At 45.2% G+C, this 13,738-nt stretch overlaps 1 protein-coding gene across 1 annotated transcript in view; it reads right to left on the bottom strand.

Moving 5' to 3' along the window:
• The window catches only part of LOC134902057 (THAP domain-containing protein 5-like), a 131,002-nt gene that overhangs the window by 13,687 nt on the left and 103,577 nt on the right, over window positions 1-13,738 (bottom strand). Inside the window, exon 6 of the mRNA XM_063914360.1 lies at window positions 3,006-3,240. Within this exon, the coding sequence (XP_063770430.1) occupies window positions 3,006-3,240 (235 nt within the window). The remainder of the gene's footprint in view (window positions 1-3,005; window positions 3,241-13,738) is intronic.

A 13,738-nucleotide genomic window follows, 5' to 3' on the forward strand; every position in this document is an offset into this window, starting at 1 on the left:
CTCCAGTGGCACCTTGGGATCTCAATGTAGTTTTAGGGTTCCTAAAATCACATTGGTTTGAACCACTTGCCACAGTGGATTTGAAATATCTCACATGGAAAGTGGTAATGCTGTTGGCCCTGGCTTCAGCCAGGCGCGTATCAGAATTGGCGGCTTTATCCTATAAAAGCCCTTACCTGATATTTAATTCGGATAGGGCGGAATTGAGGACTCGTCCTCAATTTCTCCCTAAGGTGGTTTCAGCGTTTCACATGAATCAACCTATTGTGGTACCTGTGGCTACTAGGGACTTGGAGGACTCCAAGTGCTGGACGTAGTCAGGGCCCTGAAAATATATGTTTCCAGGACGGCTGGAGTCAGAAAATCTGACTCTCTGTTTATACTGTATGCACCCAACAAGCTGGGTGCTCCTGCTTCTAAGCAGACGATTGCTCGTTGGATTTGTAGTACAATTCAACTTGCACATTCTGTGGCAGGCCTGCCACAGCCAAAATCTGTTAAAGCCCATTCCACAAGGAAGGTGGGCTCATCTTGGGCGGCTGCCCGAGGGGTCTCGGCTTTACAACTTTGCCGAGCAGCTACTTGGTCAGGGGCAAACACGTTTGCTAAATTCTACAAATTTGATACCCTGGCTGAGGAGGACCTGGAGTTCTCTCATTCGGTGCTGCAGAGTCATCCGCACTCTCCCGCCCGTTTGGGAGCTTTGGTATAATCCCCATGGTCCTTACGGAGTTCCCAGCATCCACTAGGACGTCAGAGAAAATAAGAATTTACTTACCGATAATTCTATTTCTCGTAGTCCGTAGTGGATGCTGGGCGCCCATCCCAAGTGCGGATTGTCTGCAATACTTGTATATAGTTATTGTTACAAACAAATCGGGTTGTTTATTGTTGGAAGCCATCTTTTCAGAGGCTCCTACGGTTATCATACTGTTAACTGGGTTCAGATCACGAGTTGTACGGTGTGATTGGTGTGGCTGGTATGAGTCTTACCCGGGATTCAAGATCCTTCCTTATTATGTACGCTCGTCCGGGCACAGTATCTTAACTGAGGCTTGGAGGAGGGTCATAGGGGGAGGAGCCAGTGCACACCAGCTAGTCTAAAGCTTTTACTTTTTGTGCCCAGTCTCCTGCGGAGCCGCTATTCCCCATGGTCCTTACGGAGTTCCCAGCATCCACTACGGACTACGAGAAATAGAATTATCGGTAAGTAAATTCTTATTTTTTTTGTCTTGGGACAATGAGCTTTGTATCAAGAGCAATTTCCTAATCCAGATCTAGTGAACTACTCAGAATCTGCTATTCTATGTTTATGTCCATTGTTTTGTATGCAATGTATAGTTTTCAGTTTATGGAGTGTATTTAATAGATGTCGGATCCTTTCCGACCGAAAGGATCCGACATCTCAGTATTCAATGAGCGGGCAAATCCAACAGGATTTGGCCGTCCCTACAATGCCAACCCGCCTTTTTTTAAAGTCAGATTGACATTGTCGGAAACGGGGCTAAAACCTGTCGGATTTGGCTGCGTTTCCGACAAACCACGTGGATCGGCAGCTTAAGCCGTCGATCCACGTGCTTCTGACAAGTCAGAATTCCCGACTTGTCGGAAAAATGGAGGCAGTACTAAATAGGTCGGAACCCCTTCCGACATAAAAAAGTCGGAAACTGACGTCTTTCCGACAAGACGGCAGTTTCCGACTTCAATTGAATATCCTATGTGTAGCATGATCAGACCCAGGCATGGCTGAACCAGTCACTCATCTGGAGTAACTGAAAAGACATTCACTGGGCTGTTCAGCTGCTAGAGATAGGAGCACTGTTAATCTGCGGTGGTGGGATTTGGAACTACTATGCTGACACCGGCAAGTGGAAGGGCAGTGAAACCCATCCACAGTGGAGCCTTCCACATCTATGTCTCAGACGAGGAATGGGATGTGTGGAGATTGGAGGAGACTAGCATATTTAGCACAACAGAGTGCAGGAGGAACAATTGTTACAGAGTCTGGCTGGATAGTTATATTATGTAAGTTAAGTTACTAGGTGAATGACCATCTACAGTAGCTAAAAGACACAGCCATTGGCACTCAGACAAACATAGGGAGTGATTAATTAATGTCAAGCTCTTTGTCATCTGTCCATTGACCTTTCTTTTAATGAATTGCCTATATCAACAGTATGCAGATACTGATTGTGATCATCACTAAATTTCATGGATTAAACCAAAACTGCAATTTAGTTCAAGACTGTTCACTTCAACGGTGTTAACCCTAACACAATACTAAAACCAGCTGGGAGTTGATGTTTACACAGTAGCATGGTACAACCTCTCACAGAGGTCCAGTTACCAAAAATCGCATTTGTAATGCGATTTGGGCACAATATTAGCACCCAGAATCGCGTTGCAGGATGTAAAACTTACGGTGGAATGTAACATGTTCAGCGTGGTGGCAGGGCTCCTGCACAAGCACAGTGCCACTGACCAAGCATGCGCAGCGGACACTGCCGGGGAGGGCTCCAGGGTAACCTTCTGCCATTTAATTATGTGAAGTGTAGCCTATGGGCTACAACAGGTTAACGTTAGCTGTGGAAGCCAAGCTTGGGAAGGCTTCTCCTTCTGGATCTTGGTAAATATGGTAGCATCACATGCCCCATAGGCACCTATGGGGGCTGCGGCTGCAGTCGGGAATGAAGGGATCGCAGCAGACATCTGCTGCGTTCCCTTAGTAATACATTTGTGATACTAAATATTTGCGGTTACCCCCCAAAAACAGGTGTTTTCTGGGAATAAGCCACAAATATTCAATGATAAATGGGCCTCTTCATCTGTATGCAATTCCCAGTTATCAGTTCTTATAGTGTGTGCTCTGAAAAACTGCCTCCCCTACTCGAAGGCCTAAAAGGGGAACACTGTCTTCACGGTCATCTAGTAGCACCAACATGATCAAGCACCAAGAAATGTGTCAGCTTCTACTTGCACTAGAAAGCACTGTATTTATGTGTTACCTGATTCACGCTCTGCAGCTCAATACTCATTACTTGTATCCGCTTAGATATTCCACTGAAAGCTGAAGGCACAGCATCTGCTCTTAAAAGACGACGTAATGAATCTGGATGTAACACGTAATCCTGGTCAATAAAATGATCACTGCAGATTCTGCTGGATGCAGAAGGTTCCCAGTTTTGATGCTGAATTGCTTCAACCCACTTGGACAAGCGATCAGGATCTTCCACCGGCAACCTGTACAGAATTTATCACCAATCACAACTTTAATGCTCACCCTGCCTTTCACATACAGTCACATTTTGGCATTGGTCCATTCTTCCCCATATAGCAGTTACACATAACACGGGTTACTCTGATGGTCGGTCACTTCTTATATTTTAGAACAAATCCTAAGTCATACACATTATTAAAATGCACTTTCCGCTTTGCTTATGGCTATTAGGAGATGCAGGCTCCATTGCTGTCAATTTTAAACATTAGATCTGGACTTACAATAACTACAGTGCATACAAATACAGATTTTTGAAGATTAACCTTGCTGATATTGGAGACTTTTCTATGCACACAATAGGACTTATGGATTAAGTTCTCAGTTAAAGGAATCTAGGAATCTGCGAGTTTGCCATTAAATTTAATGCGCCAGTTAGTTAAAAAGCAAAACAAGCCTTACAACTAATTGTCATTTAAATTTAGCTTTACATTTCATCAGATGAAACCGGCAATCAGCAAACTCATGTTGGGATTTCTCCGTACCTGACAGCAACTGTCTCCACGCCCTCTGGAAAGTTGATTGTTTGCATCAGCGGTATACACCTTCACACCCTTTACAGCTGCAGCGCAATAGCAGATTATATGATTTTACGTCCCTGGCTTCAGACAGAAGCATTACAGTGGGATATCAAGGCTTTACACCAGTAACGAGTGACGACACTCCCCTCTGCTCCAAGCAGTCTCTCATTTGGAGGAGCTGCACATCAGGCTTTGCATAACATCCATATTCCGATAACTTCACCAGACAGTGTCCCAATCAGGACAATTGTAGTAAACTGATCTATTGTGTGACTTTTTAACCCAACCTGGGGATCTTTCTATCCAGATATATGATATACTGAATACCGGAGAGCCAAATATAAGCCAATTTCAATATATTGGCTGTGGTTTTCCGTAACTGTTGCCTGACTACTAGAATAATGAAGGAGAACTATATTTACTACCAACATTTATCATATAAGGCCCCAATTAGATCACTAATTTTATTATTAAGAACTGCTCTGTGTAAAAGCGATTTATAAAACTTAGTGTTAAGTGTGTTTAATGTACGTAAATATATTGTTGTCTGTTAAAATACGGGTACAGTACATTCACGGAATATATATCACCTATATATTTTTCTGGTGAATGCTTCACAATGAGCTACATTATTCCAAATGATTTGCTGATCACCACCTTCTCTAATTAGAAGGCTCAATCATGTCCGTTGCAACTAAGCCAACGGAGCCTTTACAACTGCATACTAAGAAGCACCACAGGCAGCGACACACGCAAATAAAATGGTCACGACAAACTTGCGTTTTAGTCCACTCTGTGACTGCCATAGGAAACCATTGCAGCACATGCACAGTACGAAAAATATCAGCCAATTGCGAAAATATCTGAATTGCGTCCACCTCTGAATAAATATTTATCTATTAAAGTTGTTTATAGCTACCCAAATTCCTTGAAGGTTTATGACTCTACAGCGGATTGTTCAGTTTGTATCATAAGAAAAGCTTCCACATCAATACATAGAATTAGGGATACTGATCTTTGAGTCCAGCATTCAATTTTTTGCTTATTAAATATACATACACTGTTGCCAGATTATTATGACCATAAGAACATTTTATACAAAGCAGCTACTCCGCAGATAATGCAGTCATAGGGTGCCTGAATCTGCATAAGAACGGAAAGGTGAAGGTATGCAGAGACTCATGAAATAATGGGTAAGCAACATAATCTGACGATCTGTGAAGGTGGAATAATTGTTGGTGCTGGCAGCAGCAGTGACAGCATCAGCAAAATGGCTGCACTGGTGCACTGTTCAAGGATGGAAGTGGTGAAAATGTATACAGAGCGGACCAGCAGACACAAAACTGGGTCTGAGTGCAAGGGCTAAACGGCTAATGGATGCAAACCAGAACATGAAATTACAGATAATCTTCATCAGGGACCAATACTCAAGAATTGGACAGTAAATGACTGGAAACAGGTCATGTGGTTTGGTGAATCAGGTTTTTAATTACATTATGAAGATAGTAGGGTGAGGTTATGGAGACTTCAGCACAAAGCATGGATCCTTATTACATCGTCATCCTAACGGAGGCAAAATTGTGGAGATGCAGTTGATTGCATTTGGGCTAATATTCCACACAAAACATACTGACATACAGGTAGAATCATGCCTAGAAGAATTCAAGCTGTACTAAAGTCACTAGGTTTCCCGACATAGTAATAACCCGGAGGTCATAATAATATAGCAACTAAGTCTATGTTATTGTAGATTTATGGAGAAGACTTGATACTGATGTACTAGTTACCAGACCATCAACATGATGGAACAATATAACAGTAATGTCAGTGTCAGCAGCAGCGTACGCCTGAACGGAGCAACACTTGAATTGCTCTGTTGGGTGCCATCTAGTGGCTGCAAGTGTGCGAAATACTTGAAACCCCCACCCCAAAGAGGTGAGGAGCAGCGTTACCCTCTTATTATACAGAATATTTTGTAGATATTAAAGCAGATTTAATGTAAGTATTTTAGTCAAAATACACTAATGACTTTTTAGCATAATAAATGTTAAATCTTTTCTTTAGCAATATTGGTGTTTTTGGTGCACATCCCTTTACAGAAGCACTCTTTTTAATCCGCATTTTCCTTCTAAAGTAGACTAGCCTATCTCCAATAGATCTGCTGCACATTGGCCTCTCTATTCTTGTCACACCCTTTCTTTCTAGATTTTCTTTATATAATAATATCAGTGTCTGACTGGAGCATGAAGGGCCCACCGGGGAAATGCAGTGGTAGGGACTCATTATTAAAGGCTTGGCTAACCCTTAGTGCATGGTCTGGACCCCTTGATAAATAATATATACAGTAAATACTGCTAGTTCATGCATGATAATGTACCAGATTAATAACAGCAATTCACTGTAGAAAATACACCATAACCTTGTGCAGTATAATGTAACATATGCATAATGTATAATTCAAGTGTACAATCTGCTCTGGAGGATTCCAGAGAGGGGGGGGGGGGGGGTTGGGAGCATGCAGTGGGGCCCACTGGGGGTTTTCCGGGTGCCCCTATGGGCCACTCCAGTCCCGAATAATACTAATTATTTACAACGCTTTTCTCCAACAGGACTCGGTGCGCTTAACAGAGGTCTCCCATTAGTGAGAACAAACGGATTTACCCTTGCTGTGCCTATGCTCATTACTCCCTGATCGCCATATGTGCCTAGTACTTTAATTAGTACTACTTCAGTGTCCTACTTCATATTATGTCCCACAGTAATGCCCTACTTCATTTTATACCCCACAGTAATGCCCTACTTCATTTTATGCCCCACAGTAATGTCCTACTTTTATGTCGCACAGTAGTGCCCTACTTTCTGTGCCAAATAGTAGTGCTGCAGTTCACATTATCCCACAGTGTCACAGTTCATATTATACCACATTACGGTGCCCCCAATTCAGATAATGCCACATTATAGTGTCCCCCTACATTATAACAGCCACTACAGGCACCCCGATTAACCTTATAACATCTACTATACACTCACTGAAAAATAAATATCATTAAATAATGCCTTACCTTATGGTCGATCCCTATTGGCAGCTTTTGTATCCTACATGGCAGCCTGACATCTGCAAGGCCTCCACTGCCGAGAATATTTCCATTTACAGCGAGTATAAAGAAAATGGAGGAAGGGAGTTGGGACCAACCATCTCTGACCTTAGGGGTATACTTCCTAATGAAGGGAACTCCACTTTGAGTAAAGATTTTCTTAATTTTGGCACAGTGCCCCTATATGGGCCAGTCCTACCCACAGAAAACCCCAGCTCACGTCCAAGAGGCTGTAATCAAGGAGAAGCCTACTCTCCGACAGTGCTGATTAACTCTGTCATGTCTATGAGGGCGAAATGGTAGTACGGGAGATGAATCAATGGGGAGCTTTAGTGAGAGGAGGAGACAGAGAGTGCTCTCCATATGAGCTCTGACAAACCTCACTTTTCAGGTCAGGCAATAGGCCAGACCCAACTACTAAGGCATTTTTGGGAACTTGATAGACAATTATTTGACCTCAGTCTGGGGCCCATAAGCCTCTGGGCCCAGTAGCAGTAGCACCACCTGCACCCACTATAGCTACACCCATGACTAGATCTAACAGCCTGTTGTTCAAAGAGCACTTAAGATTTGTATTATGCTACACATACTGCAAACGAAAGCTACTACAGGTTGAGTATCCCTTATCCAAAATGCTTGGGACCAGAGGTATTTTGGATATCGGATTTTTCCGTATTTTGGAATAATTGCATACCATAATGAGATATCATGGTGATGGGACCTAAATCTAAGCACAGAATGCATTTATGTTACATATATACCTTATACACACAGCCTGAAGGTAATTTTAGCCAATATTTTTTATAACTTTGTGCATTAAACAAAGTGTGTCTACATTCACACAATTCATTTATGTTTCATATACACCTTATATACACAGCCTGAAGGTCATTTAATACAGTATTTTTAATAACTTTGTGTATTAAACAAAGTTTGTGTACATTGAGCCATCAAAAAACAAAGGTTTCACTATCTCACTCTCACTCAAAAAAGTCCGTATTTCGGAATATTCCGTATTTCGGAATATATGGATATGGGATACTCAACCTGTACTTAGATCAAGCTGTTTGCAGTTGTGGTATATTCCGCTTTACTGTGTCCAGGGTTTCATTCTTCACAAGCTCTGCAAACATCTAATGTGTTTTAGATTGCAAAACTTATGTATCTACAACAGCAGCCCGGCCAGCATACGATTTAATATTGTATAAATATATATAGTTTTTATATAGTTGTGTAGTTTTAACTAACAGATTTGACTATTAGCGCTCCTTCAAAGGGGTTGATACAAAAGTTCGTAAAGTTCCTCCACAGTGAGCGCTGTCTCTGGCTGCAGACCTCCTCTTCAGCTGTGGGAGGCCAGAGAGGGACAACACTTAGGGGGCAATCCAATTAGCTGCAAAGGGTGTGTTGGGCCGTTGGCGGCACCCGATCTTGCACCCTTCGCAGGCTGGTTTTAGCTTGAGTTTGCACAAATTTGCTTGGATGGGATGGCAATCACGGCCACAGCCGTGATGACTCGCATCCGCGAGATCAATGCAGACAGTTGGATTGACCCCTTAATATAGAGAAGTACATAACAAGTTCTGTTTTATTTCATGTAAATAACAGGATTTTAAATTACCTACCGATAAATCCTTTTCTCGTAGTCCGTAGAGGATGCTGGGGTCCATATTAGTACCATGGGGTATAGATGGGACCACCAGGAGCCATGGGCACTTTAAGAGTTTGATAGTGTGGGCTGGCTCCTCCCTCTATGCCCCTCCTACCAGACTCAGTACAGAAACTGTGCCCGAGGAGACGGACAACTTCGAGAGAAGGAATTTACACAGATAGCGGTGAGATTCACATCAGCTTGAAAACTCAGCAACAGCTGAAGAACCATACTTAACCAAGTAACAACACAGTACTTAACTAAGTACAAAGCAGTACTGAACCAAATAACAACTGCAGGATAACAAAGTGCTGGGCGGGCGCCCAGCATCCTCTACGGACTACGAGAAAAGGATTTACCGGTAGGTAATTAAAATCCTATTTTCTCTTACGTCCTAGAGGACACACTAATTCCAGAAGATCCGCGTACCAAGCCCTTCTCGGCCAGTCTGGAGCAATGAGGATTGCCTGAACTCTTGTTCTCTTTATGAGCTTTAGAATCCTTGGAATAAGTGGAAGTGGAGGGTACACGTAAGTTACCCACGGAGTTACCACCGCCACTGCTTGCGTGTTTCTCGACCTGGAACAGTACCTCAGAAGCTTCTTGTTGAGACGGGAAGCCATCATGTCTATCTGAGGTACACCCCAAAGACTTGTTACTTCCGTGAACACCTCCGGATGGAAACCCCACTCCCCTGGATGGAGATCGTGTCTGCTGAGGAAGTCCGCTTCCCAGTTGTCCACTCCCGGAATGAAGATTGCGGATAGCTCCACCGCGAGCTTTTCGGCCCAGAGGAGTATTCTTGTCACCTCTGACATTGCAGCTCTCCTCTTTGTTCCACCCTGTCGGTTTATGTAGGCCACTGTTGTTACATTGTCCGACTGTACTTGAATGGCCTGATCTTGTAGAAGGTGTGCCGCTTGTAGAAAACCGTTGTACACGGCTCTTAGTTCCTGGATGTTTATTGGAAGAATGGATTCCAGATTTGACTACCTTCCTTGGAAGGTTTCCCCTTGGGTGACTGCGCCCCAACCTCTGAGACTTGCATCCATGGTTAGAAGGATCCAGTTCTGAATCCCGAACCTGCGTCCCTCGTGAAGGTGAGGCAGCTGTAGCCACCAGAGGAGTGAAATCCTGGCTTTCGGTGACAGATGTATCCTCCTCAGGTGCATGTGTAGATGAGATCCCGAGCGTTTGTCCAGGAGATCCAGCTGGAAGGACTGAGCATGAAACCTTCCGTACTGTAGAGCCTCGTAAGAGGCAACCATCTTCCCCAGAAGGCGAATGCACTGATGAACCGATACCCGGGCTGGCTTCAGAACCATTGTTTAAAATCCAACGCTTTTTCCTCCGGCAGAAACACCCTCTGCACTGCCATGTCGAGGATCATTCCCAGAAAAGACAATCTCCGTGTCGGCTCCAAATGTGATTTTGAAAGGTTCAGGATCCAACCGTGTTCCCTGAGCAGTCGAGTCGTGAGAGCAATGGACTGCAACAACTTCTCCCTGGACGATGCCTTTATCAGCAGATCGTTCAGATATGGAATGATGTTCACTCCCTGCCTGCGGAGAACCATCATCTCTGCCATCACCGTGGTGAACACCATCGGTGCCATGGATAGACCAAATGGCAGAGCCTGGAACTGATAGTGACTGTCTAACAGTGCGAATCTGAGATAAGCTTGATGTGGCGGCCAGATCGGAATGTGGAGGTACGCATCCTTGATATCCAGGGATACCAGAAACTACCCCTCCTCCAGACCTGAGATCACCGCTCTCAGAGACTCCATTTTGAATTTGAACTCCCTCAGATAAGGGTTTAACGATTTAAAGTTCAAAATCGGTCTGACCGAACCATCCGGTTTCGGTACCACGAAAAGGTTTGACTAATACCCCTTGTTTTGCATATGAGGCGAAACTGGGACAATGACCTGTGACTTTTCCAATTTTTGGATGGCTTCCTGTAGGATAGCCCTGTCTGTCAGCAAAGCTGGCAAGCCTGATTTGAAGAATCGGTAAGGCGGAAGTTCTCGAAACTTCAGTCTGTACCCCTGGCTGAAATGCCTGAGTCTCGCCCCCGCCGGCCCGTCTTCCAGGCTGTGCAGTCCACCGTCATGCTGAGGATTTAGAGGTACCAGAAGCAGATTTCTGGTCTTAGGAACCTGCAGTGGTAGGCTTTTTGGATTTTCCACGACCTCCTCTAAAAAAGGTGTTAGAAGGCTTGACCTTTTTTGTCCTAGCTGTCCGAAAGAACTGCGATGTAGATGGAGAAAAGGGTTTCATCGTATCAGGCGCAGCTGAGGGAAGAAAAGGTGACTTACCCGCGGTTGCTGTGGAAATCCATGCATCCAGCACCTCCCCAAATAGAGCCTGACCTGTGTAGGGTAGGTTCTCCACATTTCTCCTGGATTCCGCGTCGGCAGACCAGTGACGTAGCCAGAGTCCCCTGCGAGCTGAGACAGACATGGAAGATATCCGTGCATTCAGCGTGCCCAGGTCCTTCATGGATTCCACCATGAATCCCGCAGAATCCTGTATGTTACGTAAAAACAGTTCGTGCCTGACCACTGTACTATAGCTTTAGAGATCCATGCACAGGCAGTAGTAGGCCTTAACGCCACACCTGAAGCAGTGTGAATGGATTTAAGAGAAAGGAAAAGCAACCAGAACCCTTTTGGGGATCTGGAATTTTTTCTCCGGATTTTCCCAGGATTTAACAAATAATAAGAATTTACTCACCGGTAATTCTGTTTCTCGTAGTCCGTAGTGGATGCTGGGAACTCCGTAAGGACCATGGGGAATAGCGGGCTCCGAAGGAGGCTGGGCACTCTAGAAAGATCTTAGACTACCTGGTGTGCACTGGCTCCTCCCACTATGACCCTCCTCCAAGCCTCAGTTAGGTACTGTGCCCGGACGAGCGTACACAATAAGGAAGGATTTTGAATCCCGGGTAAGACTCATACCAGCCACACCAATCACACCGAACAACTCGTGATATGAAACCCAGTTAACAGTATGAAACGATAGAGCCTCTCAACAGACGGCTCAACAATAACCCGATTTAGTTAACAATAACTATGTACAAGTATTGCAGATAGACCGCACTTGGGATGGGCGCCCAGCATCCACTACGGACTACGAGAAACAGAATTACCGGTGAGTAAATTCTTATTTTCTCTAACGTCCTAGTGGATGCTGGGAACTCCGTAAGGACCATGGGGATTATACCAAAGCTCCCAAACGGGCGGGAGAGTGCGGATGACTCTGCAGCACCGAATGAGAGAACTCCAGGTCCTCCTCAGCCAGGGTATCAAATTTATAGAATTTTGCAAACGTGTTTGCCCCTGACCAAGTAGCTGCTCGGCAAAGTTGTAAAGCCGAGACCCCTCGGGCAGCCGCCCAAGATGAGCCCACCTTCCTTGTGGAATGGGCATTGACAGATTTAGGCTGTGGCAGGCCTGCCACAGTATGTGCAAGCTGAATTGTACTACAAATCCAACGAGCAATAGTCTGCTTAGAAGCAGGAGCACCCAGCTTGTTGGGTGCATATAGGATAAACAGCGAGTCAGATTTTCTGACTCCAGCCGTCCTGGAAACATATATTTGCAGGGCCCTGACAACGTCTAGCAACTTGGAGTCCTCCAAATCCTTAGTAGCCGCAGGCACCACAATAGGCTGGTTCAGGTGAAACGCTGACACCACCTTAGGGAGAAACTGGGGACGAGTCCTCAATTCTGCCCTATCCATATGAAAAATCAGATAAGGGCTTTTACATGATAAAGCCGCCAATTCTGACACTCGCCTGGCTGATGCCAAGGCCAATAACATGACCACTTTCCACGTGAGATATTTCAGATCCACGGTTTTTAGTGGCTCAAACCAATGTGATTTCAAGAAATTCAACATCACGTTGAGATCCCACGGTGCCACAGGAGGCACAAATGGGGGCTGAATATGCAGCACTCCTTTCACAAAAGTCTGAACTTCAGGTACTGAAGCTAGTTCCTTTTGAAAGAAAATCGACAGAGCCGAGATCTGTACTTTAATGGAGCCTAGTTTTAGGCCCATATTCACTCCTGCTTGCAGGAAATGTAGAAATCGACCCAGTTGAAATTCCTCTGTTGGGGCCTTTTTGGCCTCGCACCATGCAACATATTTCCGCCATATGCGGTGATAATGTTTTGCCGTAACATCTTTCCTGGCTTTAATAAGCGTAGGAATGACTTCCTCCGGAATGCCCTTTTCCTTCAGGATCCGGCGTTCAACCGCCATGCCGTCAAACGCAGCCGCGGTAAGTCTTGGAACAGGCAGGGGCCCTGCTGTAGCAGGTCCTGTCTGAGCGGCAGGGACCAAGGGTCCTCTGAGATCATCTCTTGAAGTTCCGGGTACCACGCTCTTCTTGGCCAATCCGGAACCACGAGAATTGTGTTTACTCCTCGCTTTCTTATTATTCTCAGTACCTTTGGTATGAGAGGTAGAGGAGGGAACACATATACTGACCGGTACACCCACGGTGTCACTAGGGCGTCCACCGCTATCGCCTGAGGGTCTCTTGACCTGGCGCAATACTTCTCTAGTTTTTTGTTTATGCGGGACGCCATCATGTCCACCTGTGGACGACCCCATTGATTTACAATCATTTTGAAGACTTCTGGATGAAGTCCCCACTCTCCCGGGTGGAGGTCGTGCCTGCTGAGAAAGTCTGCTTCCCAGTTGTCCACTCCCGGGATGAACACTGCTGACAGTGCTAGTACATGATTCTCCGCCCATCGGAGAATTTTTGTGGCTTCTGCCATCGCTGTCCTGCTTCTTGTGCCGCCTTGTCGATTCACATGGGCGACTGCCGTGATGTTGTCTGACTGGATCAGCACCGGCTGGTGTAGAAGCAGGGATTTTGCTTGACTTAGGGCATTGTAAATGGCCCTTAGTTCCAGAATATTTATGTGAAGGGCAGTCTCCTGACTTGACCATAGTCCCTGGAAATTTCTTCCCTTTGTGACTGCCCCCCAGCCCCGTAGGCTGGCATCCGTGGTCACCAGGACCCAGTCCTGTATGCCGAATCTGCGGCCCTCCAGAAGATGAGCACTGTTCAGCCACCACAGAAGAGACACCCTGGTTCGTGGAGACAGGGTTATTAAACGATGCATCTGAAGATGCGATCCGGACCACTTGTCCAACAGGTTCCACTGAAAGATTCT

This window comes from Pseudophryne corroboree, chromosome 1 (assembly GCF_028390025.1).
Source record: "Pseudophryne corroboree isolate aPseCor3 chromosome 1, aPseCor3.hap2, whole genome shotgun sequence".
NCBI lineage: Eukaryota > Metazoa > Chordata > Amphibia > Anura > Myobatrachidae > Pseudophryne > Pseudophryne corroboree.